The sequence below is a fragment of the Passer domesticus genome, unplaced genomic scaffold (assembly GCF_036417665.1).
Source record: "Passer domesticus isolate bPasDom1 unplaced genomic scaffold, bPasDom1.hap1 HAP1_SCAFFOLD_200, whole genome shotgun sequence".
NCBI classification, from domain to species: domain Eukaryota; kingdom Metazoa; phylum Chordata; class Aves; order Passeriformes; family Passeridae; genus Passer; species Passer domesticus.
In genome coordinates this window covers 33,027-60,409 of record NW_026989981.1, presented here as the reverse complement: position 1 = coordinate 60,409, position 27,383 = coordinate 33,027, and the positions used below count along the sequence as shown (strand labels likewise).

Here is a 27,383-nt window from a genome sequence, read left to right as displayed (position 1 = left end):
CCATCCTGTGTCCATCCTGTGGCCATGTGTCCATGTGTCCATCCTGTGGCTGTCCGTATGTCCAAACCCACCCCATGTCCACCCCATGTCCACCCCTTGTCCATCTCCTTGTCCACCTGTTGTCCACTCCATGTCCCCTCCGTGTCCACCCCCTGTCCACTCCATATCCATTCCATGTCCACCCCACGTCCATCTCCGTGTCCACCTGTTGTCCACCTGTGTCCATCTCCACGCCCACCCCGTGTACACCCCATGCCCACCCCGTGTCCATCTCCACACCCACCCCGTGTCCACCCCAAATCCACACAGTGTCCACCCTGTGTCCACTCCATGTCCATCTCCACATCCACCCCATGTCCACTTCACACCCACTCTGTGTCCACCCTCTGTCCACCTCATGTCCACTCTGCATCTACCCCACGTCCACCCCAAATCCACCTGATGTCCACCCCATGTCCATCTCCAAACCCACTCCATGTCCACCCCATGCCCACCTGGTGTCCACCCATGTCCACCCCAAGTCCATCTCCACACCCACCCCAAATCCACCCCGTGTCCACCCCGTGTCCATCTCCATGTCCACCTGTTGTCCACCCCATGTCCATCTCCACATCCACCCCATGTCCACTTCACACCCACTCTGTGTCCACCCTCTGTCCACCTCACGTCCATTCTGTATCTACCCCACGTCCACCCCATGTCCATCTCCATGTCCACCCAATGTCCATCTCCACCTCCATCTCATGTCCACCCCAAATCCACCCCGTGTCCACTCCATGTCTTCCCCAAACCCACTCCGTGTCCACCCCGTGTCCACCCCGTGTCCATCTCCATGCCCACCTGTTGTCCACCTGTGTCCACCCCATGTCCACCCATGTCCACCCCCTGTCCACTCCACGTCCACTCCTTGTCCATCTCCATGTCCACCTGGTGTCCACTCCATGTCCATCTCCACATCCACCCCAAATCCACCCCATGTCCACCCCGTGTCCATCTCCACGCTCACCTGGTGTCCACCCCATGTCCACTCCATATCCATTCCATGTCCACCCCATGTCCATCCCACATCCACCTGGTGTCCACCCCATGTCCATCCCACATCCACCTGTTGTCCACCCCATGTCCATCTCGATGTCCATCTCCATGTCCACTTGGTGTCCACTCCATGTCCATCTCCACATCCACCCCAAATCCACCCCATGTCCACCCCGTGTCCATCTCCACGCCCACCTGGTGTCCACCCCATGTCCACCCCATATCCACCCAGTGTCCATCTCCCCATCCACCCAGTGTCCACCCCATGTCCACCCCGTGTCCATCTCCAAACCCACCCCAAATCCACCCCATGTCCATCCCACATCCACCTGGTGTCCACTCCAAGTCCACTCCATGTCCATCTCCATGTCTACCTGTTGTCCACCTGTGTCCACTCCATGTCCACTCTGTGTCCATCTCCAAACCCACCCCCCGTCCACCCCATGCCCACCTGGTGTCCACCCCATGTCCACCCCATGTCCATCTCCAAACCCACTCCAAGTCCACTCCAAGTCCACTCCATGTCCACTCCATGTCCATCTCCATGTCTACCTGTTGTCCACCTGTGTCCACCCCCATGTCCCACCCCATGTCCATCTCCACACCCACCCCATGTCCACCTGGTGTCCACTCCATGTCCATCTCCACGTCCACCTGGTGTCCACTCCATGTCCATCTCCACGTCCACCTGTGTCCACCTGTTGTCCACTCCATGTCCACCCCATGTCCACCCCATGTCCACCCCATGTCCACCTCCACGCCCACCCGGTGTCGGCGCGCAGGACGAAGGACGGCGTGGAGCTGACGCGCGAGGAGACCTTCAAGTACCGCTTCAAGAAGGACGGCAAGAAGCACTTCCTGATCCTCAACGAGGCCACCAAGGAGGACACCGGCCGCTACCAGCATCATGACCAACGGCGGCGAGGCCGAGGCCGAGGTCATCGTGGAAGGTCAGAGCTCCTGAGATCTCCTGGAGGGTCCTGGGGATGTTCAAGGGAAGGTCCTGGAGATGTTTGAGAGAAGGTCCCAAGGAATCTGGGGGGAGTTCTGGAGGGTCCAGGAGATGTTTGAGGGTTCCAGGAGATGTTTGAGGGTCACCTTGGAGAAGGTTCAGGCAAATTTGGGGGTACTGGAAGGTCCTGGAGATGTTTGAGAGAAGGTTCTGGAGATCCCAGAAGGTCCCAGGGAATGTCCATGGGAAGTTGGAAGGTTCTGGAAGGCTCTAGGAGCTCCAGGAAGGTCCAGGAGATGTTTGAAGGTCACTGTGGAGAAGGTTCTGGAGATCCCAGAAGGTTCCAGGGCAATTTGGCGGTTCTGGAGGGTCCTGGAAGGTCCTGGAGGTGTTTGAGGGAAGGTTCTGGAGATCCAGAAGGTCCCAGGGCAATCTGGGGATTCTGGATGGTCCTGGATGGTCCTGGAGATGTTTGAAGGAAGGTTCTGGAGATCCCAGAGGTTCCAGGTCAATCTGGGGGTCCTGGGAGCTCCTGGGGATGTTTGAGGGTCACCTTGGAGAAGGTCCAAGGAATTTGGGGGGTCCTGGAAGGTCCTGGAGATGTTGAGGGAAGGTTCTGGAGATCCCAGAAGGTTCCAGGGCAAATTTGGGGGTTCTGGATGGTCCTGGAAGGTCCTGAAGGTCCTGGAGATGTTTGAGGGTCACCTGGAGAAGGTCCCAGGGAATTTTGGGGTTCCTGGAGGGTCCTGGAAGGTCCTGGAGATGTTTGAGGGAAGGTCTGGAGATCCAGAAGGTCCCAGGGATTTTTTTTGGGGGGGGGGGTTCACCGGATTTTTGGGGTGCAGAGAAGCAGCTGGAGGTGCTGCAGGAAGTTCTGGAGGTGTTCCTAGAGGTTCTCCCATGGGTTTCCTCATGGATTTTTGGGTTTCCCATGGACATTTTGGTGTCTCCATGGATTTTTTTTGGATTCTCACCGGATTTTTTTGGATTTTGGGGTGCAGAGAAGTAGCTGGAGGTGCTGAAGGCATCTCACGAGGTTCTCCAGATGTTCCTAGAGGTTCCTCATGGGTTCCTGTGGATTTTTTGGTGCTCCCATGGACGTTTTGGGGTCTCCATGGATTTTTTTTTGATTCCCATGGATTTTTTGAGGTCTCCATGGGGTTTTTTTGGATCTGACGGTTTTTTTGGATTTTGGGGTGCAGAGAAGCAGCTGGAGGTGCTGCAGGAGGTTCTGGAGATGTTCCTAGAGGTTCTCCATGGGTTCTCCAAGGTTCCTCATGGATTTTTGGTGTTCCCATGGGGTTTTTTTGGATTCTCACGGATTTTTTTGGGTTCTCCTGGATTTTTGGGGTGCAGAGAAGCAGCTGGAGGTGCTGCAGGAGGTTCTCCAGATGTTCCCAGAGGTTCTCCATGGGTTCCTCATGGATTTTTGAGGTTCCCATGGACATTTTGGTGTCTCCATGAATTTTTTTGGGTTCTCATGGATTTTTTTTTGGATCCTCACGGATTTTTTTTGGATTCTGACGGATTTTTTTGGATTTTGGGTGCAGAGAAGCAGCTGGAGGTGCTGCAGGGCATTGCGGACCTGACGGTGCAGCCACGGAGCAGGCGGTGTTCAAGTGCGAGGTGTCGGACGAGAAGGTCACCGGGCGCTGGTTCAAGAACGGCGTCGAGGTGCGGCCCAGCAAGCGCATCACATCTCCCACACACCGGCAGGTGAGAGCCAGAAACCCAAAATTGAAATGAAAAAAATTTTAAAAATCCAAAAAAATTGAAAATAAAAATAATCCAAAAAAAAAAAAACCACCCAAAAAAATCCTGGAAAAAAATTCCTGAAAAAATAAAAAAAATTTAAAAAATTTAAAATTCCAAAAAATAAAAAAAAAATCCACCCCAAAAATAAAAAAATCCCCCCAAAAAATTAAAAAAAATTAAAAAACCCCAAAAAATTAAAAAAAAATCCACCCCAAAAATTTAAAAAATCAAAAAAATAAAAATGAATTTTTTAAAAATCCCTAAAAATTGAAAAATATCCCAAAAAAGTCCCCCCAAAAATAAAAAATCCCCAAAAAAATTTTAAAAAACCCCAAAAAATTTTTTAAAAATCCACAAAATAAAAATGAAATTTTAAAAAATAAAAAAAAATTGAAAAATTTTAGAAAATCCCAAAAATGCCAAAAAAATTCCAAAAAATAAAAAAATCCCCCCAAAAAAATCCAAAAAATTCCCCAAAATTAAAAAAAATTCCCCCAAAATTTTTTAAAAACCCAAAAAAATAAAAATGAAATTTTAAAAATCCCTAAAAATAAAAAAATCCCAAAAAATAAAATGAAATTTTAAAAGATCCCTAAAAAATAAAAAAAATCCCAAAAAATCCCCCAAAATCCCAAAAAAATCCCCTCAAAAAATAAAAAAAATCCCCCCCCAAATTTTAAAAATAAAAAAAATAAAAAAGAAATTTTTAAAAATCCCAAAAAATTGAAAAATCAAAAAAAATCCCAAAAAATTTAAAAAAAATCCCAAAATTTTTGGATTTTTTTGGGATTTTGGGGTGGGACTGTTGGATTTTGGGTGGATTTTTTGGGGGTTTTTTGAGATTTTTGGGTGGATTTTTTTGGTTTTTTGGAGTTTCTGGGTGGGATTTTTTGGAACTTTGGGGATTTTGGGGTGGGATTTTTTGGGATTTTTGGGATTTTTTGGGATTTTTTGGGATTTGGGACCCCAACCCCTGTCCCCCCAGGATCCACAAGCTGGTGATTGGTGACGTGAACCCAAAGTTTGGGGTTTTGGGTTGGGATTTTTTGGGATTTTGTGATTTTTGGGTGGGATTTTTTGGGATTTTGGGGTGGGACTTTCTTGGATTTTGGGTGGATTTTTTTGGGGTTTTTTTGAGATTTTTGGGTGGATTTTTTTGAGATTTTTGGGTGGATTTTTTTGAGATTTTTGGGTGGATTTTTTTGGTTTTTTGGAGTTTCTGGGTGGGATTTTTTGGAACTTTGGGGATTTTGGGGTGGGATTTTTTGGGATTTTTTGGATTTTTTGGGATTTTTTGGGATTTTTTGGGATTTGGGACCCCCAACCCCCCCCGTCCCCCCAGGATCCACAAGCTGGTGATCGACGACAGGAACCCAAATTTTGGATGGATTTTTTTTGGGGTTTTTTTTTGTTTTTTGGGGATTTTTGGATGGGATTTTTTGGGATTTTGGGGTGGGACTTTCTTGGATTTTGGGTGGATTTTTTTGGGGTTTTTTTGAGATTTTTGGGTGGATTTTTTTGGTTTTTTGGAGTTTCTGGGTGGGATTTTTTGGAACTTTGGGGATTTTGGGGTGGGATTTTTTGGGATTTTTTGTTGGGATTTTTTGGGATTTGAGACCCCAACCCCTGTCCCCCCAGGATCCACAAGCTGGTGATCGACGACGTGCGCCCCGAGGACGAGGGTGATTACACCTTCGTGCCCGACGGCTTCGCCCTCACCCTCTCGGCCAAGCTCAACTTCCTCGGTGGGCACGGGGGGCTGGGGGAATTTGGGGGAATTTGGGGGAATTTGGGGGCGCTTGAGAGGTGTTTGGGGGCATTTTGGGGGTGTTTGAGGGGCATTTTCAGGTGTTTGGGGGGCATTTTAGGGGTGTTTGGGGAAATTTGGGGGTGTTTGGAGAAGTTTGGGGGCATTTGGGGGCTTTGGGGGCATTTGAGAGGTGTTTGAGGGGCATTTTGGGGTGTTTTGGGGAAATTTGGGGTGTTTTGGGGGCATTTGGGGGTGTTTGAGGGGCATTTTAGTGGTGTTTGAGGGGAAATTTGGGGGTGTTTGGGGGCATTTTTGGGGTTTTGGGGGCATTTGAGGGCACTTGGGGGGGCACTGGGCGGTATTTGGGGGCATTTGAGAGGTCTTTGGGGGGCATTTTGGGGGTGCTTGGGGAAATGTGGGGGCATTTGGGGGTGTTTGGGGGACACTGGGGGGCATTTTGGGGGTGGTTGGGGAAATTTGGGGGCATTTGAGAGGTGTTTGGGGGCATTTTGGGGTGTATTTGGGGGCATTTGGGGAAATTTGAAGGTGTTTGGGGGCATTTGGGGGTGATTAGAGAAATTTGGGGGGCATCTTAGGGGTGTTTGGGGAAATTTGGGGGTGTTTGGGGGACATTTTGGGGAAATTTGGGGGTGGTTGGAGAAGTTTGGGGGCCATTTGGGGGCTTTGGGGGCATTTGAGAGGTGTTTGAGGGGCATTTGGGGGTGTTTTGGGGAAATTTGGGGTGTTTTGGGGGGCATTCGGGGTATTTGGGGGTCTTTGAGGGGCATTGAGGGGGGAATTGGGGTTGTTTGGGGGCACTTGGGGGTGTTTGAGGGGCATTTTGGGGTGTTTTGGGGAAATTTGGGGGGATTTTGAGGTGTTTGGGGGCATTTTTAGAAATTTGGGGGCATTTTCGGGTGTTTGGGGGGCATTTTGGGGGTGTTTGGGGGTATTTAGGGGCATTTTGGGGTTTTGGAGGCATTTTCGGGTGTTTGGGGGACATTTTGGGGTTTTTGGGGGAAATTTGGTGGCGTTTGAGGGCATTTGGGGGGTATTTGGAGGTGTTTGGGGGGTGTTGGGGGGCATTTGGGGGTGATTAGAGAAATTTGGGGGGCACTTGAGGGGGCACTTGGAGCAATGACGTCACTGGGGATTCCCAATGACGTCACTGGGGGTTTCCCCGATGACGTCACTGGGGTGTTTTTTTGGGGTCTCTGACGTCACTAACCCCCCCTCCCCACAGAGATCAAGGTGGAGTACGTGCCCAAACAAGGTGAGGACACCTGGGGACACCTGGGGACACCTGGGGACACCTGAGGGGACAGGAAACACCTGAGGGGACACCTGGGGACACCTGGGGACACCTCTGGGGACACCTGGGCACACCTGGGGGGGACAGGAAACACCTGGGCACACCTGGGGACACCTGAGGGGACAGAGAACATCTGGGGACACCTGGGGACACCTGAAGGGACAGGAAACACCTGACGGGACACCTGGGGGACACCTGGGGACAGCTGGGGACACCTGAGCGGGACAGAGGACACCTGTGGGGACACCTGGGCACACCTGGGGACACCTGAGGGGACAGAGGACACCTGTGGGGACACCTGGGGACTCCTGGGACACCTGAGGGGGACAAGAAAACCTGGGGGGGGGACAAAGGACACCTGAGGGGACACCTGGAGACACCTGGGGACAGCTGGGGACACCTGGGGACAGCTGGGGACACCTGGGGGGACAAGAGACACCTGAGGGGGACAAAGGACACCTGGGGGGACACCTGGGAGGACAGAGAACACCTGGGGGGGACAGGGGACACTTGGGGGGGACAGAGGACACCCGGACACACCTGTGAGGACACCTGGGGGACACCTGGGGGGACAGAAGACACCTGAGGGGACAGATGACACTTCTGGTGACACCTGGGGACACCTGAGGGGACACCTGTGGTGACAGGGGGCGCCTGTGGGGACAGATGACACCTCTGGGGACACCTGAGGACACCTGTGGGTCCAGGGGACACCTGGACACACTTGAGGGCACACCTGTGAGGACAGGGCACACCTGAGGGGATGCCTATGAGGACAGGGGCACACCTGTGCCACCTGTGCCACCTGTGTCACCTGTGCCACCTGTGCCACCTGTGTCACCTGTGTCACCTGTGTCACCTGTGTCACCCGTGTCACCCGTGTCACCTGTGCCACCTGTGTCACCTGTGTCACCTGTGCCACCTGTGCCACCTGTCCATCTCACCTGTGTCACCTGTGTCACCTGTGTCATCTGTCCATCTCACCTGTCCCACCTGTCCCACCTGTCCCACCTGTCCCACCTGTCCCTCCTGTCCCACCTGTCCCACCTGTCCCACCTGTCCCACCTGTCCCTCCTGTCCCACCTGTCCCACCTGTCCATGTCACCTGTCCCACCTGTCCATCTCACCTGTCCCTCCTGTCCCACCTGTCCCTCCTGTCTCACCTGTCCCACCTGTCTCACCTGTCCATCTCACCTGTCTCACCTGTCTCACCTGTCCCATACCTGTCCCACCTGTCTCACCTGTCCCACCTGTCCCACCTGTCCCACCTGTCCCACCTGTCCCACCTGTCCCACCTGTCCCCCAGAGCCCCCCAAGATCCACCTGGACTGCTCGGGCCGGGACTCGGAGAACACCTTGGTGGTGGTGGCCGGGAACAAACTGCGCCTGGACGTGCCCATCTCGGGGGAGCCGCTGCCCACCGTCACCTGGACCAAGGACGGCCAGGTGAGAACACCTGAGTGTCACCTGTAACACCTGTGTGTCACCTGTGTCACCTGTAATGGCTGTGTGTCACACCTGTGTCACTGTCACACCTGTGTCACTGTCACACCTGTGCCCATCTCGGGGGAGCCGCTGCCCACCGTCACCTGGACCAAGGACGGGCAGGTGAGACCACCTGGGACACACCTGTGTTACCTGTAACAGCTGTGTGTCATCTGTGTCACTGTGTCACCTGTAATGGCTGTGTGTCACACCTGTGTGTCACACCTGTGTTACTGTCACACCTGTGTCACTGTCACTGTCACACCTGTGCCCATCTTGGGAGAACCCCTGCCCACCGTCACCTGGACCAAGGACGGGCAGGTGAGAACACCTGGGACACACCTGTGTGTCACCTGTAACAGCTGTGTGTCACCTATGTCACCCTGTCCCTGGATGTTCTCACCTGTCTCACCTGTCTCACCTGCAGGAGTTTTCCTCACGCGAGGGCCGTGCCCGGCTCGAGGACAAGCACAAGCTGAGCAGCTCCGGCTGTGCCCTCACCTGTCCCACACCTGTCCATCTCACCTGTCCATCTCACCTGTCCCACACCTGTCCCACACCTGTCTCACCTGTCTCTCACCTGTCCCTCACCTGTCTCTCACCTGTCTCACCTGTCTCACCTGTCTCACCTGCAGGAGTTCTTGTCGCGCGAGGGCCGTGTCCGGCTGGAGGACAAGCACGAGCTGAGCAGCTCCGGCTGTGCCCTCACCTGTCTCTCACCTGTCCCATACCTGTCCATCTCACCTGTCCCACACCTGTCTCTCACCTGTCTCACCTGTCCCTCACCTGTCTCACCTGCAGGAGTTCTCGTCGCGCGAGGGCCGTGTCCGGCTGGAGGACAAGCACGAGCTGAGCAGTTTCGTCATCGAGAGCGCCGAGCGCGCCGACGAGGGGCGCTACGAGATCCGCGTCACCAACCCGGCCGGGGAGGACACGGCCGCCATCAACATCCGCGTCGTGGGTGCGTGCACACCTGGGGACACACCTGGGCACACACCTGGGCACACACCTGGGGACACCTGGGGACAGCTGGGGACACCTGGGGACAGCCGGGAATACCTGGGGATACCTGGGGACAGTGGGGACAGCTGGGGATCCATGGGGACACACCTGGGGATACACCTGGGCACACCTGGGCACACCTGGGGATTCACCTGGGGACACCTGGGGACACCTGGGGATTCACCTGGGGACACCTGGGGACACCTGGGGGCACCTGGGGACAGTGGGATGGGGGGACACGGCCGCCATCAACATCCGCGTCGTGGGTGTGTACACACCTGGCACACCTGGGGACACACCTGGGGATTCACCTGGGGACACACCTGGGGACACCTGGGGATACACCTGGGGATACCTGGGGACAGCTGGGGATCCATGGGGGTACACCTGGGGACACACCTGGGGACACACCTGGGGACACACCTGGGCACACCTGGGGACAGCTGGGGACAGCTGGGGATACACCTGGGGACACACCGGGGGCACCTGAGCACACCTGGGGATACACCTGGACACACCTGGGGATACCTGGGAACACTTGGGGACACCTGGGCACACACCTGGGCACACCTGGGGACACACCTGGGCACTCCTGGGGCACCTGGGGATGGCTGGGACACCTGGGGATACACCTGTGCACACACCCGGGCACACATGGGGATACCTGGGCACACCTGGGCACACCTGGGCACACCTGGGGTACCTGTGCACACACCTGGGCACACCTGGGCACAGCTGGGGTACCTGTGCACACATCCGGGCACACCTGGTGACACAGGTGCGCCGTGTCCCCGCAGATGTCCCCGACCCCCCCGAGGCCGTCCGCGTCACCCAGGTGGGCGAGGACTGGGCCGTGCTGGTCTGGGAGCCCCCCAAGTTCGACGGGGGGCAGCCGGTCACAGGTGAGCGCCACACCTGGGGCACCTGGGGGCACCTGGGGGGCACCTGGGGGGCACCTGGGGGTACCACACTGCCCCACACCTGCGTGTCCTGGCACACCTGACTCACCTGTCCCAGGGTACCTGGTGGAGAGGAAGAAGAAGGGCTCGCACCGCTGGATGAAGCTCAGTTTCTGTCCCTCACCTGTCCCACCTGTGTCTCACCTGTCTCACCTGTCCCACCTGTCCCACCTGTATCACCTGTCTCTCACCTGTCCCACCTGTCTCACCTGTCTCACCTGTCTCACCTGTGTCTCACCTGTGCAGGGTACCTGGTGGAGAGGAAGAAGAAGGGTTCCCGCCGCTGGATGAAGCTCAGTTTCTGTCCCTCACCTGTCTCACCTGTCTCTCACCTGTCCCTCACCTGTCTCACCTGTCTCACCTGTGTCTCACCTGTGTCTCACCTGTCCCTCACCTGTCTCACCTGTCCCAGGTTACCTGGTGGAGAGGAAGAAGAAGGGCTCGCACCGCTGGATGAAGCTCAGTTTCTGTCCCTCACCTGTCTCACCTGTCTCACCTGTCTCACCTGTGTCTCACCTGTCCCACCTGTCCCTCACCTGTCTCACCTGTCCCACCTGTGTCTCACCTGTGCAGGTTACCTGGTGGAGAGGAAGAAGAAGGGCTCGCACCGCTGGATGAAGCTCAGTTTCTGTCCCTCACCTGTCTCTCACCTGTCTCACCTGTCTCACCTGTCTCACCTGTCTCTCACCTGTCCCACCTGTCCCTCACCTGTCTCACCTGTGTCTCACCTGTCTCACCTGTGTCTCACCTGTGTCTCACCTGTCCCACCTGTCCCTCACCTGTCTCACCTGTGCAGGGTACCTGGTGGAGAGGAAGAAGAAGGGTTCCCACCGCTGGATGAAGCTCAGTTTCTGTCCCTCACCTGTCCCACCTGTCCCACCTGTCTCTCACCTGTCCTCACCTGTCCCACCTGTCTCACCTGTCCCTCACCTGTGTCTCACCTGTCTCTCACCTGTCTCACCTGTCCCATACCTGTCTCACCTGTCTCACCTGTCCCACCTGTGCAGGGTACCTGGTGGAGAGGAAGAAGAAGGGCTCGCACCGCTGGATGAAGCTCAGTTTCTGTCCCTCACCTGTGTCTCACCTGTCCCACCTGTGCAGGTTACCTGGTGGAGAGGAAGAAGAAGGGCTCGCACCGCTGGATGAAGCTGAATTTCGAGGTGCTGCCGGCGCTCACCTTCGAGTCCACGCGCATGATCGAGGCGTGCTCTACGAGATGAGGGTCTTCGCCGTCAACGCCATCGGGGTCTCGGCCCCCAGCCTCAACACCCCCCCCTTCATGCCCATCGGTGGGTGGGGGGGCGTGGGGAGGGGTCCTGGAAGGGGTTTGGGGGGTCCTAGAGAGGATTTTGGGGGGATTTGGGGTGTTTTAGGGGGTCCTAGAGGGGATTTGGGGGATCCTGGAGAGGATTTGAGGGGGTTTTGAGGAGGATTTGTGGGTCTTAGATTGGGTCTGGGGGTGTCTCAGGGGGATTTGGGGGGTCCTGGAAGGTTCTAGAGGGGGATTTTGGGGGGATTTAGGGGGTCCTAGAGGGGATTTTGGGGGGATTTGGGCGGTCCTGGAGGGGATTTGGGGGGGATTTTGGGGGGATTTGGGGGGTCCTGGAGGGGATTTGAGGAGGATTCGGGGGTCTTAGAGGGGACTTGAGGGGATTTGGGGGGTCCTGGGGGGGATTTTGGGGGGATTTAGGGGGTCCTGGATTGGGTCTGGGGGATCCCAGGGGGATTTAGGGGGTCCTGGAGAGGATTTGGGGGTAATTTTGGGGTGATTCTGAGCTGATTTTGGGCTGATTTCAGGCTGATTTTTGAGCTGATTTTGGGGTTATTTCCGGATTATTTTTGGCTGATTTTTGGCTGATTTCGGGCTGATATTGTGACTATTTTTTTGTGATTTTGGGCTGATTTCATGCTGATTTTGGGCTGATTTCATGCTGATTTTTGAGCTGATTTTGGGGTTATTTCCGGATTATTTTTGGCTGATTTTGGGCTGATTTTGGGCTGATTTTGGGCTGATTTTTTGTGATTTTGGGCTGATTTTGTGCTGATTTTGGGCTGATTTCATGCTGATTTTGGGCTGATTTCATGCTGACTTTTGAGCTGATTTTGGGGTTATTTCCGGATTATTTTTGGCTGATTTTTGGCTGATTTTGGGCTGATTTTTGAGCTGATTTTGGGGTTATTTCCGGATTATTTTGAGCTGATTTTTGAGCTGATTTCGGGCTGATATTGTGACTATTTTTTTGCGATTTCATGCTGATTTTGTGCTAATTTTGGGCTGATTTTGTGCTGATTTGGTGCTGATTTTGGGCTGATTTGGGGCTGATTTCGTGCTGATTTCGGGCTGATTTCGTGCTGATTTTGTGCTGATTTCGTGCTGATTTTGGGCTGATTTCGTGCTGATTTGGTGCTGATTTGGTGCTGATTTTGGGCTGATTTGGGGCTGATTTCGTGCTGATTTCGGGGCTGATTTCGTGCTGATTTTGGGCTGATTTCGTGCTGATTTTGGGCTGATTTCGTGCTGATTTTGGGCTGATTTGGTGCTGATTTTGGGCTGATTTGGTGCTGATTTTGGGCTGATTTGTGCTGATTTGGGGCCCCGCAGCCCCCACCAGCGAGCCCACCCACCTGGTGCTGGAGGACGTCACCGACACCACGGCCACGCTCAAGTGGCGCCCGCCCGAGCGCCTGGGCGCCGGCGGCATCGACGGCTACCTGGTGGAGTGGTGCCGGGAGGGGGGTGAGTGCGCACCCCAAAACCGGGGAACCCCAGAACTCGGGACCCCAAAATTGGGGGGGACCCCAAAACATCGGGGTGGGATCCTAAAACTTTGCTGGAGATCCCAAAACTTGGTGGGAATCGCTGAAATTTTGGGGGAATCGAGGGGTACCCGGTGGAGTGGTGAGGGGGGGGGTGAGTGGGGGACCCCCCTCCCCAGCCCCACAACCCCCCAAATCCAGAACCCCCAGCCCCATAGCCCCCAATCTCTGCCCCATAACCCCCTCCGTGACCCCATAACCCCCTCTGTGACCCCATGACCCCATAACCCCCAAAATCCAGAACCCCCAGCCCCATAACCCCCTGTGTGACCCCAAAACCCAAATTTGTGCCCCCAGACTCCACGTGGACCCCCGCGAACACGGAGCTGGTGGAGCCCCCAGCCCCAAAACCTCCCAAAATCCAGAACCCCCGACCCCAAAACCCCCCTCCGTGACCCCATAACCCCCCAATTTGCACCCCCAGACTCCACGTGGACCCCCACAAACACGGAGCTGGTGGAGCCCCCAGCCCCATAAATCCCCAAAATCCAGAACCCCCCGACCCCATAACCCCCCAAAATCCAGAACCCCCGACCCCAGAACCCCAATTTGCGCCCCCAGACTCCACGTGGACCCCCGCGAACACGGAGCTGGTGCAGCCCCCAGCCCCATAACCCCCTCTGTGACCCCATAACCCCCCAAAATCCAGAACCCCCGGACCCCATAGCCCCCGATTTCTCCCCCCAGACTCCACGTGGACCCCCGCGAACGCGGAGCTGGTGGAGCCCCCAGCCCCATAACCCCCTCCATGACCCCATAACCCCCAAAAATCCAGAACCCCCGACCCCATAACCCCCTCTGTGACCCCAAAACCCCCGATTTGCGCCCCCAGACTCCACGTGGACCCCCCGCGACACGGAGCTGGTGGAGCGCTGCGGGCTCACCGTGCGGGGGCTGCCCACCGGCGAGAAGCTGCTGTTCCGCGTGGTCGGGGTCAACATCGCGGGGCGCAGCCCCCCGGCCACCATGGCCCAGCCCGTCACCATCCGCGAGATCGTGGGGTGCGCACCCCCAAAACCGGGGCACCCCGAAATCGGGGGGGAAACCCGAAATCGGGGGGGGAGACCCCAAAATGGAGGAGATGGGAATCGGGGGGAGCCATGAGGGAAAGGGGAGACCCCAAAATCAGGGGGGACCCAAAAGGAAAGGAGGAACCCCAAAATTAGGGGGGGGACCTCAAAATTGGGGGGACCTCGAAATGGGGGGGGGACCCCAAAATCGCGGGGCAGCAGAAAGGGGGATCCTTAAAGAAAAGGGGGGGACCCCAAAAGGAAAGAAGGGACCCCAAAATGAGGGGGGAGCCATAAGGGAAAGGGGGATTTGTAAAGGAAAGTGGGGACCCCAAAATCAGGGGGGGGGTCCGTAAGGGAAAGGGGGATTTGTAAAGGAAAAGGGGACCCCAAAAGGAAAGGGGGGACCCCAAAATCAGGGGGGAGCCCGAAATTAGGGGGGGGGACCCCAAAATGAGGGGGGAAGCCATAAGGGAAAGGGGGATTTGTAAAGGAAAAGGGGACCCCAAAAGGAAAGGGGGGACCCCAAAGTCAGGGGGGAGCCCGAAATTAGGGGGGAGGATACCGAAATTAGGGGGGAACCCCGAAATTAGGGGGGAGACCCCAAATGAGGGGGGCAGCCATAATGGAAAAGGGGATTTGTAAAGGAAAGTGGGGACCCCGAAATCGGGGGGGGATCCATTAAGGAAATCGAGAGGGGCCCTAAAAATGGGAGGGGCCCCAAAAATGGGGAGGGAACCCTAAAATGGGGAGGGATCCTAAAAATGGGGAGAGACCCTAAAATGGGGGGGACTCTAAAAATGGGGAAGGACCCTAAAAATGGGGAGGGGCCCTAAAATGGGGAGAGCCCCTAAAATAGGGAGAGACCCCAAAATTGGGGAGGGTCCTAAAAATGGGGAGGGACCCTAAAAATAGGGAGAGACCCTAAAAATAGGGAGGGGCCCTAAAAATGGAGAGGGACCCTAAAAATGGGGAGTGACGCCAAAGTGGGGAGGGACCCTAAAATAGGGAGAGACCCCAAAATTGGGGAGGGTCCTAAAAATGGGGAGGGGCCCTAAAAATGGAATGGGATCCTAAAAATAGGGAGGGACCCCTAAAATGGGGAGTGACCCCAAAAATTGGGAGGGACCCCAAAAACGGAGCTGAAACTTTGGGGAGGAGAACCTGAAGGAATTAGGGGGGGACACTGATGGGTAAGGGGGGGGTGATGACCCCAAAATCGGGGGGGACCCCAAAACTGGGGGGGTTCTGCCCCATAGATCCCCCCTAAACCCTGTCGGCCCCCCCCAGAGCGCCCCAAAATCCGGCTGCCCCGGCACCTGCGGCAGACGTACGTGAGGAAGGTGGGGGAGCAGGTGAACCTGGTGATCCCCTTCCAGGTGAGCTGGCACCCCAAAACCCGGCGTCTGCCCCGTGGGTTTATGGGGTCACTCTGCCCCATAGGGGTCACTCTGCCCCATGGATTTATTGGGGTCACTCTGCCCTGTGGGTTTATGGGGTCACTCTGCCCCATAGGGGTAACTCTGCCCCATGGATTTATTGGGGTCACTCTGCCCCGTGGGTTTATGGGGTCACTCTGCCCCATAGGGGTAACTGTGCCCCATGGGTTTATGGGGTCACTCTGCCCCGTGGGTTTATGGGGTCACTCTGCCCCATAGGGGTAACTCTGCCCATGGATTTATTGGGGTCACTCTGCCCCGTGGGTTTATGGGGTCACTCTGCCCTATAGGGGTAACTGTGCCCTATGGATTTATTGGGGTCACTCTGCCCCATGGATTTATGGGGTCACTCTGCCCCATAGGGGTAACTCTGCCCTATGGATTTATTGGGGTCACTCTGCCCCATGGATTTATGGGGTCACTCTGCCCCATAGGGGTAACTCTGCCCTATGGATTTATTGGGGTCACTCTGCCCCATGGATTTATGGGGTCACTCTGCCCCATAGGGGTAACTCTGCCCTATGGATTTATTGGGGTCACTCTGCCCCGTGGGTTTATGGGGTCACTCTGCCCCATAGGGGTAACTGTGCCCTATGGATTTATTGGGGTCACTCTGCCCTGTGGGTTTATGGGGTCACTCTGCCCCATAGGGGTAACTCTGCCCTATGGATTTATGGGGTCACTCTGCCCCATGGATTTATGGGGTCACTCTGCCCTATAGGGCTAACTCAGCCCCATAGGGGTAACTCAGCCCTATAGGGGTCACTCAACCCTATAGGGGTAACTCTGCCCCATGGATTTATGGGGTCACTCTGCCCTATAGATTTATCAGGATAACTCAGCCCCATGGATTTATTGGGGTAACTCTGCCCTATAGGGGTAACTCTGCCCTATAGGGGTAACTCTGCCCCATAGATCCATTGGGGTAACTCTGCCCTATAGGGTAACTCTGCCCCATGGATTAATTGGGGTTACTCTGCCCAATAGGGGTAACTTTGCCCCATAGGGGTAACTCTGCCCTATGGATTTATTGGGGTAACTCAGCCCTATAGGGGTAACTCTGCCCCACGGATTTATGGGGTCACTCTGCCCCACGGATTTATGGGGTCACTCTGCCCATGGATTTATGGGGTCACTCTGCCCCATGGATTTATGGGGTCACTCTGCCCTATAGATCCATAGGGGTCACTCAACCCTATAGGGATAACTCTGCCCCATGGATTTATGGGGTAACTCCACCTCATGGATTTATGGGGTAACTGTGCCCCATAGGGATAACTCTGCCCATGGGTTTATTGGGGTCACTCTGCCCCATGGATTTATGGCGTCACTCTGCCCTATAGGGATAACTCTGCTCTATAGGGGTTATTTTGCCCTATAGGGGTAACTCTGCCCTATAGGGATAACTCAGCCCTACAGGGATAACTCTGCCCCGTGGATTTATTGGGGTCACTCAGCCCTATAGGTGTAACTCTGCCCTATAGGGATAACTCAGCCCTGTGGGTTTATTGGGGTAACTCTGCCCTATAGGGGTAACTCTGCCCCATAGATCCATAGGGGTAACTCTGCCCTATAGGGGTAACTCTGCCCCATAGATCCATAGGGGTCACTCTGCCCTATAGGGGTCACTCTGCCCTATAGATCCATAGGGGTAACTCTGCCCTATAGGGGTAACTCTGCCCCATAGATCCATAGGGGTAACTCTGCCCTATAGGGGTAAACTCTGCCCCATAGATCCATAGGGGTCACTCTGCCCTATAGGGGTCACTCTGCCCTATAGATCCATAGGGGTCACTCAGCCCTATAGGGGTAACTCTGCCCCATGGATCCACAGGGGTAACTTTGCCCTATAGGGATAACTCTGCCCTATGGATTTATTGGGGTAACTCTGCCCTATAGATCCATAGGGGTCATTCAGCCCTATAGGGACAACTCAGTCCTGTAGGGATAACTCAGCCCTATGAATCCATAGGGGTCACTCAGCTCTATAGATTTATCAGGATAACTCAGTTCTATGGATTTATTGGGGTAACTCAGCCCTATAGATTTATAGGGACAAGTCAGCCCCATAGGAATAACTCAGCCCCATAGGGGTAACTCTGCCCCACAGATTTATTGGGGTCACTCTGTCCTATAGGGGTAACTCAGCCCCATGGATTTATTGGGGTCATTCTGCCCCATAGGGGTAACTCAGCCCTATGGATTTATTGGGGTCACTCTGCTCCATAGGGGTAACTCAGCCCCACACATCTATAGGGGTCACTCAACCCTATAGATTTATCAGGATAACTCAGCCCCATAGGGACAACTCAGCCCCACAGCCCCACAGATCCAGTTATGGGGATAACTGAGCCCCATAAATCCCATAGGGACAACTCAATGCCACAGCCCCATAGATCCCATAGGGACAGCTCAACCCCACAGCCTCTTAGGAACAAACTCAACCCCACAGCCCCATAGGGACAATTGAACCCCACAGCCCCATAAATCCCATAGGGACGCCTCAACCCCACAGCCCCATAGAGACACCTGAGCCCCACAACCCCATAAATCCCATAGGGACACCTCAAGCCCACAGATCCCATAGGGATAACAGAACCCCACAGCCCCACAGATCCCATAGGGACAATTCAACCCCACAGCGCCATAGAGACAACTCAACCCCACAGCCCCATAGATCCCATAGGAACACCTCAGCCCCACAGCCCCATAGGGACTCCTGAACCCCACAGGCCCATAGATCCCATAGGGACGCCTCAACCCCACAGCCCCACAGCCCCATAGGGATAACTGAACCCCACAGCCCCATAGGAACAAGTCAACCCCACAACCCCATAGCCCCATAGAGACACCTGAACCCCACAACCCCATAGATCCCATAGCCCTATAGATCCCATGGGGACACCTGAACCCCACAGCCCCATAGAGACACCACAGCCCCATAGATCCCATAGGGACACCTGAACCCCACAGCCCCATAGATCCCATAGGAACACCTCAGCCCAACAGCCCCATAGAGACACCTCAGCCCCACAGCCCCATAGATCCCATAGGGACACCTGAACCCCACAGCCCCATAGATCCCATAGGAACACCTCAGCCCAACAGCCCCATAGAGACACCTCAGCCCCACAGCCCCATAGATCCCATAGGGACACCTCAACCCCACAACCCTATAGATCCCATAGGGACACCTGAACCCCACAGCCCTCTAGATCCCACAGCCCCACAGCCCCATGGGGCCACCTCAGCCCCACATCCCCCATGGCTCTAACCAAGCCCCGCCCCCCGGGCAGGGTAAGCCCCGCCCCCAGGTGACGTGGACGAAGGAGGGCGGGCCGCTGGGCGAGGACGTGCACGTGCGCACGTCGGACCGGGACACGGTGTTCTTCATCCGCGCCGCCGCCAGGGGGCACTCGGGGCGCTACGGGCTGAGCGTGCGCATCGAGGGCATGGAGGACACGGCCGAGATGCGCCTGCGCATCGTCGGTAACTGGGAGCACTGGGAGCGACTGGGAGTGATGGGAGACATGGGACTGGGAGCACTGGGAACACTGGGATTGGGCACTGGGAGCACTGGGAGCACTGGGAGCACTGGGCTGTGTTGGCATCGAGGGCATGGAGGACACGGCCGAGATGCGCCTGCGCATCGTCGGTAACTGGGAGCACTGGGAGTGATGGGAGACATGGGACTGGGAGCACTGGGAGTGATGGGAGTGCTGGGATTGGGCACTGGGAGCACTGGGAGCACTGGGCTGTGTTGGCATCGAGGGCATGGAGGACACGGCCGAGATGCGCCTGTGCATCGTCGGTAACTGGGAGCACTGGGAGCGACTGGGAGTGATGGGAGACATGGGACTGGGAGCACTGGGAACACTGGGATTGGGCACTGGGAGCACTGGGAGTGACTGGGATTGGGCACTGGGAGCACTGGGAGCACTGGGAGTGACTGGGATTGGGCACTGGGAGCACTGGGAGTGACTGGGATTGGGCACTGGGAGCACTGGGAGTGACTGGGATTGGGCACTGGGAGCACTGGGATTGGGCACTGGGAGCACTGGGAGTGCTGGGATTGGGCACTGGGAACACTGGGAGCACTGGGAGTGACTGGGATTGGGCACTGGGAGTGACTGGGATTGGGCACTGGGAGCACTGGGAGTGACGGATTGGGCACTGGGAGCACTGGGAGTGACTGGGATTGGGCACTGGGAGCACTGGGCTGTGTTGGCATCGAGGGCATGGAGGACACGGCCGAGATGCGCCTGCGCATCGTCGGTAACTGGGAGCACTGGGAGCACTGGGAGGGACTGGGAGCACTGGGAGACATGGGACTGGGAGTGCTGGGAGTGCTGGGATTGGGCACTGGGAGCACTGGGAGCACTGGGAGTGACTGGGATTGGGCACTGGGAGCACTGGGAGCACTGGGCTGTGTTGGCATCGAGGGCATGGAGGACACGGCCGAGATGCGCCTGCGCATCGTCGGTAACTGGGAGCACTGGGAGCGACTGGGAGCACTGGGAGTGATGGGAGACATGGGACTGGGAGCACTGGGAACACTGGGATTGGGCACTGGGAGCACTGGGAGCACTGGGAGCACTGGGCTGAGTGTTGACATTGAGGGCATGGAGGACACGGCCGAGATGCACCTGCGCATCGTCGGTAACTGGGAGCACTGGGAGCACTGGGAGGGACTGGGAGTGATGGGATTGGGAACTGGGAGCACTGGGAGCACTGGGCTGTGTTGGCATCGAGGGCATGGAGGACACGGCCGAGATGCGCCTGCGCATCGTCGGTAACTGGGAGCACTGGGAGCGACTGGGAGTGATGGGAGACATGGGACTGGGAGTGCTGGGAGTGCTGGGATTGGGCACTGGGAGCACTGGGAGCACTGGGAGCACTGGGCTGTGTTGGCATCGAGGGCATGGAGGACACGGCCGAGATGCGCCTGCGCATTGTCGGTAACTGGGAGCACTGGGAGCACTGGGAGGGACTGGGATTGGGCACTGGGAGCACTGGGAGCACTGGGAGTGACTGGGATTGGGCACTGGGAGCACTGGGAGTGACTGGGATTGGGCACTGGGAGCACTGGGAGTGACTGGGATTGGGCACTGGGAGCACTGGGAGCACTGGGAGTGACTGGGATTGGGCACTGGGAGCACTGGGAGTGACTGGGATTGGGCACTGGGAGCACTGGCATTGGGCACTGGGAGCACTGGGAGTGCTGGGATTGGGCACTGGGAACACTGGGAGTGCTGGGAGTGACTGGGATTGGGCACTGGGAGCACTGGCATTGGGCACTGGGAGCACTGGGAGTGCTGGGATTGGGCACTGGGAACACTGGGAGCACTGGGAGTGACTGGGATTGGGCACTGGGAGCACTGGGATTGGGCACTGGGAGCGCTGGGATTGGGAACTGGGAGCGCTGGGAGCGACTGGGAATGATGGGAGACATGGACTGGGAGCACTGGGAGTGCTGGGATTGGGAACTGGGAGCACTGGGAGCAACCGGGAACACTGCGGGGGACTGGGAGGGACTGGGGGAACCAGGGCTGGGCCCTGGGATTGGGAACTGGGAGTGACTGGGAGCACTGGGGGGGGACTGGGAGACATGGGAGAGCCGGGGCTGCGTACTGGGATTGGGAACTGGGAGCACTGGGATTGGAAACTGGGGGAACTGGGAGCACTGGGATTGGAAACTGGGGGAACTGGGAGCACTGGGAGCACTGGGATTGCAAACTGGGGGAACTGGGAGTACTGGGAGCTTTGGGATTGGGAACTGGGAGCACTGGTAGGTTTTGGGGTGGTTTGGGTGATTTTTGGGGTGTTTTGGGGGATTTCTGGGTCTTTTTGGGGTATTTTTGGGTGCTGTTTCCTAGGTCTGTTTCAGGGCAGTTTTGGGGTGGTTTTGGGGAATTTTTGGGGTGGTTTTGGGATATTTGGGGGATTTTTTGGTGTTTTGGGGGTATTTTTGGGTGCCATTTCTCAGGGATGTTTCTGTACGGTTTTTGGGTGTTTCTGGGGTGTTTTTGGGTGATTTTGGGGGATTTTTTGGGTACTTTTGGGTGTTGTTTCTGGGGGTGTATCTGTATGGTTTTGGGGTGTTTCTGGGTTATTTTGGGGGGATTTTTTGGGTGGTTTTGGGGTGTATTTGGGTGCTGTTTCTGGGGGAGTTTCTCTGCGGTTTTGGGGTGTTTCTGGGGTATTTTTGGGGTGCCCCTGAGCTGATCCCCCCCCCCCAGAGCGGCCGGGGCCCCCCCGGAACGTGCAGGTGAAGGAGGTTTGGGGGTTCAACGCCCTGGTGGAGTGGGAGCCCCCCGAGGACGACGGCAACGCCGAGATCACCGGCTACACCATCATGAAGGCCGACAAGAGAACCATGGTGAGGGGGCAGGAGCCCAAAGTCGGCCCCAGGGAACCCCAAAATCCCCAGCGGAACCCCAAAATATTCAATGGAACCCCAAAATCCCCAGTGGAACCCTAAAATATTCAATGGAACCCCAAAATACCCAATGGAACCCCAAAATACCCAATGGAACCCCAAAATCCCCAGTGGAACCCCAAAATATCTAGTGGAACCCCAAAATCCCCAGTGGAACCCCAAAATCCCCAGTGGAACCCCAAAATCCCCAGCGGAACCCCAAAATACCTAGTGGAACCCCAAAATACCCAATGGAACCCCAAAGTACTCAATGGAAATCCCATATACTCAATGGAACCTCAAAATACTCAACGGAAATCCAAAATACTCAATGGAAACCCAAATCCTCAATGAAAATCTCCAAATTCTCAACAGAAGCCACAAATCCTCAATGGAACCCCAAAATACTCAATGGAACCCCAAAATTTCTCAATGGAACACCAAAATCCTCAATGGAACCCCAAAATTCTCAGTGGAACCCACAAATATTCAACTGAACCCCCAAATACTCAATGGAATCCCCAAATACTCAATGGAACCCCCAAAATATTCAATGGAACTCACAAATTCTCAATGGAACCCCAAAATCCCCAGTGGAACCCCAAAATACTCAAAGGAAATCCCAAAATACTCAACAGAACCCCAAAATACTCAATGGAATACACACATTCTCAATGGAACCCCCAAAATATTCAATAGAAGCCACAAGTTCTTAATGGAACCCCAAAATCCTCAAAGGAACCCCAAAATTCTCAATGGAAGCCACAAATACACAATGGAACCCACAAAATCCTCAGTGGAACCCAAAATCCTCAGTGGAAACCCAAAATACTCAATGGAACCCCCAAAATACTCAATGGAACCTACAAATCTTCAACTGAGCCCCCAAATCCTCAATGGAAATCCCAAAATTCTCAGTGGAACCCACAAATACTCAAAGGAACCCCAAAATTCTCAGTGGAACCCGAAAATACTCAGTGGAAACCCCAGAATATTCAATGGAACCCCAAAATTCTCAGTGGAATCCACAAATAGTCAATGGAACCCCAAATACTCAATGGAAATACAAAAATACTCAATGGAACCCCAAATTCTCAATGGAAATCCCAAAATTCTCAATAAAAGCCACAAATCCTCAATGGAACCCCAAAATACTTAATGGAACCCACAAATCTTCAACTGAGCCCCTAAATTCTCAATGGAACCCAAAAATACTGAATGGAACACCAAAATTCTCAGTGGAAATCCCAAAATTCTCAGTGGAACCCCAAATTCTCAATGGAACCCCAAATTCTCAATGGAACCCCCCAAAATACTCAAAGGAAATCCCAAAATTCTCAATAGAAGTCACAAATCTTCAACTGAGCCACTAAATCCTCAATGGAACCCCAAAATTTCTCAATGGAACCCCAAAATCCTCAATGGAACCCCAAAATTTCTCAATGGAGCCCCAAAATCCTCAATGGAACCTCGAAATTCTCAGTGGAACCCACAAATACTCAAAGGAACCCCAAAACCCTCAATGGAACCCCAAATACTCAATGGAACCCCAAAATTCTCAATGGAACCCCAAAACCCTCAAAGGAATCCCAAAATCCTCAATGGAACCCCAAATTCTCAATGGAACCCCCCAAAATACTCAAAGGAAATCCCAAAATTCTCAATAGAAGTCACAAATCTTCAACTGAGCCACTAAATCCTCAATGGAACCCCAAAATCCTCAGTGGAACCCCAAAATACTCAATAGAAGCCACAAATTCTCAATGGAACCCCAAAACCCTCAATGGAACCCCAAAATACTCAATGGAATACACACATTCTCAATGGAACCCCCAAAATTCTCAGTGGAACCCAAAATACTCAATGGAACCCCAAAATTCTGCGTGGAACACCAAAATACTCAATGGAAATTCAAAAATTCTCAACAGAACCCCAAAATTCTCAGTGGAACCCCAAAATACTCAATGGAACCCCAAAAATTCTCAATGGAACCCCAAAATCCTCAATGGAATGCTCAAATTTTCAATGGAACCCCAGAATCTTCAATGGAGCCCCAAAATACTCAATGGAACCCACAAATCCTATACGAAACTCCAAAATTCTCAGTGAAACCCCAAAATACTCAAAGGAATCCCAAATTCTCAGTGGAATTCCCAAAATATTCAATGGAACCCTAAATACTAAATGGAACCCCAGAATTCTCAATGGAAATCCCAAATCCTCAGTGGAAACCCAAAACACTCAATATAATCCCAAAATATTCAAAGGAACCCCAAATACTCAATGGAGCCCCAAAATACTCAATGGAAATCCAAAAATACTCAGTGGAACCCATAAATATTAAATGGAACCCCCAAATTCTCAAGGGAGCCCCAAAATACTCAAAGGAATCCCAAAATCCTCTATGGAACCCCAAAATTTTCAGGGGAACCCTCAAATATTCAATGGAACCCCAAATTCTCAATGGAACCCCCAAATTCTCAATGGAACCCCCAAAATACTCAAAGGAAATCCCAAAATTCTCAATAGAAGTCACAAATCTTCAACTGAGCCACTAAATTCTCAATGGAACCCCAAAATTCTCAATGGAACCCCAAATACTCAACGGAAATCCAAAAATACTCAGTGGAACCCATAAATATTCAACGGAACCCCCAAATTCTCAATGGAACCCCAAAACCCTCAATGGAACCCCCAAAATCTCAGTGGAGCCCCAAATACTCAGTGGAACCCCCAAATCTTCAACTGAGCCCCCAAATACTCAATGGAACTCCCAAAATACTCAGTGGAACCCACAAATACTCAAAGGAACCCCCAAATTCTCAATGGAACCCCAAATACTCAATGGAAGCCCCAGACACCCTCAGCTCCCCCCCAAACCTCCTCACGACCCCCCAAAACCAACTCGGCTCCTGAAAATCTCCCCCAAAACCACCTCAAACGCCCCCAAAACCCCTCAGTTCCCCCCAAAACCACCTCAAAACCTCCCAAAAACCCCTCAGTTCCCAAAATCTCCCCCAAGACCACCTCAAACCCCCCCAAAACTCCCTCACAATCCCCCAAAACCACCTCAAAACCTTCCAAAAACCCCTCAGTTCCCAAAATCTCCCCCAAAACCACCTCAAACCCCCCCAAAACCCCCTCAGCTCCCCCTCAAACCCCCTCACGACCCCCCAAACCCCCTCAGCTCCCCCCAAACCCCCTCACGACCCCCCAAACCCTCTCACGACCCCCCAAAACCCCCTCAGCTCCCCCCAAACCCCCTCAAACCCCCCCAAACCCCCCCAAACCCTCTCACTACCCCCCAAACCACCTCAAACATCCCCAAAACCACCTCAGCTCCCCTCCAAACCCCCCCACGACCCCCCAAACCCCCTCAAACCTTCCCCAAACCCCCTCACAGCCCCCCAAAACCACCTCAGCTCCCCTCAACCCCCCCCCAAACCACCTCAAACCCTCTCACAACCCCCCAAAACCACCTCAAATATCCCCAAAACCCCCTCACAGCCCCCCAAAACCACCTCAAAACCCACCACAACCCCCTAAAACCTTCCTCAGCTCCCCAAAATCTCCCCCAAAACCACCTCAAACGCCCCCAAAACCCCTCAGTTCCCCCAAAACCCCCTCAAAACCACCTCAACCCCCCCCAAACCCCCCTCAGCTCCCCTCCAAACCCCCCCACGACCCCCCAAACCCCCTCAAACCTTCCCCAAACCCCCTCACAGCCCCCCAAAACCCCCTCAGCTCCCCTCAAACCCCCTCACGACCCCCCAAAACCACCTCAGCTCCCCTCAAACCCCCTCACGACCCCCCAAAACCCCCTCACAATCCCCCAAAACCCCTTCAACCCCCCCAGAGACCCCTCAACTCCCCAAAATCTCCCCCAAAACCACCTCAACCCCCAACAAAACCCCCTCACGACCCGCCAAAAACCCCTCAGTTCTCCAAAATCTCCCCCAAGACCACCCCAAACCCCCCCAAAAGCCCCTCAGCTCCCCCCAAACCCCCCCAAACCCCCTCAAAACCACCTCAAACCCCCTCAAACCCCCCAAAACCACCTCAAATATCCCCCAAACCTCCTCAGCTCCCCCTTAAACCCCCTCACGACCCCCCCAAACCCCCTCACGACCCCCCAAAACCCCCTCACGACCCACCAAAACCACCTCAAACCCCCCCAAACCCTCTCACAACCCCCCAAAAGCACCTCAAACATCCCCAAAACCTCAGCTCCCCTCCAAACCCCCCCACGACCCCCCGGACCCCCCTCACGACCCCCTCAAACCCCCCCCAGCTGCCCCCAAACCCCTCACAGCCCCCCAAAACCACCTCAGCTCCCCCTCAAACCCCCTCACGACCCCCCAAAACCCCCTCAGCTGCCCCCAAACCCCCTCAAAACCACCTCAAACCCCCCCCAAACCACCTCAAACGCTCTCACAACCCCCCAAAACCACCTCAAATATCCCCAAAACCCCCTCACAGCCCCCCAAAACCACCTCAAAACCCACCACAACCCCCTAAAACCTTCCTCAGTTCCCAAAATCTCCCCCAAAACCACCTCAAACCCCCCCCAAACCCCCTCACAACCCCCAAACCCCCTCACGACCCCCCAAAACCCCCAAAACCACCTCAACCCCCCCCCCAAACCAACTCAAACCCTCTCACAACCCCCCAAAACCACCTCAACCCCCCCCAAACCAACTCAAACCCTCTCACAACCCCCCAAAACCACCTCAAACATCCCCAAAACCCCCTCAGCTCCCCTCCAAACCCCCTCACGACCCCCCAAAACCACCCCAAAACCACCTCAAACCCCCCCAAACCCACCTCAACCCCCCCCAAACCCTCTCACAACCCCCCAAAACCACCTCAAACATCCCCAAAACCCCCTCAGCTCCCCTCCAAACCCCCCCCACGACCCCCCAAAACCCCCTCAGCTCCCCTCAAACCCCCTCACAACCCCCCAAAATCCTCTCACGACCCCCCTCACGACCCCCCGGCCCCCCTCGCCCAGGAGTGGTTCACGGTGTACGAGCACAACCGGCCCCTGCGCTGCACGGCCTCGGAGCTGGTGATGGGCAACGAGTACCTGTTCAAGGTGTTCAGCGAGAACCTGTGCGGGCTGAGCGAGAAACCGGGGCTCTCCTCCAACACCGCCGTCATCCCCAAAGCCGGTACCCCCAAATTCGGGCCCTTTGGGGGGGTTTGAGTGGTTTTGGGGGGGTTTCAGGTGGTTTTGGGGGGGTTTTGGGGGGTACCTGTGCGGGCTGAGCGAGAAACTGGGGCTCTCCTCCAACACCGCCGTCATCCCCAAAGCCGGTACCCCCAAATTCGGGCCCTTTGGGGGGGTTTGAGTGGTTTTGGGGGGGTTTCAGGTGGTTTTGGGGGGGTTTTGGGGGGTACCTGTGCGGGCTGAGCGAGAAACCGGGGCTCTCCTCCAACACCGCCGTCA

At 55.0% G+C, this 27,383-nt stretch overlaps 1 protein-coding gene across 1 annotated transcript in view; it reads left to right on the top strand.

The window, feature by feature from the left end:
- The window catches only part of LOC135292098 (myosin-binding protein C, fast-type-like), a 44,978-nt gene that overhangs the window by 6,118 nt on the left and 11,477 nt on the right, over positions 1–27,383 (top strand). Inside the window, 18 exon segments of the mRNA XM_064406335.1 lie at positions 1,818–1,938; positions 1,940–1,985; positions 3,538–3,579; positions 3,582–3,682; positions 3,684–3,703; positions 5,381–5,487; positions 6,736–6,765; positions 8,111–8,250; positions 9,091–9,250; positions 10,089–10,193; positions 11,352–11,447; positions 11,450–11,539; positions 12,853–12,987; positions 13,900–14,067; positions 15,368–15,456; positions 18,813–19,005; positions 21,756–21,895; positions 26,946–27,105. Coding sequence (XP_064262405.1) covers positions 1,818–1,938; positions 1,940–1,985; positions 3,538–3,579; positions 3,582–3,682; positions 3,684–3,703; positions 5,381–5,487; positions 6,736–6,765; positions 8,111–8,250; positions 9,091–9,250; positions 10,089–10,193; positions 11,352–11,447; positions 11,450–11,539; positions 12,853–12,987; positions 13,900–14,067; positions 15,368–15,456; positions 18,813–19,005; positions 21,756–21,895; positions 26,946–27,105 — 1,943 coding nt within the window.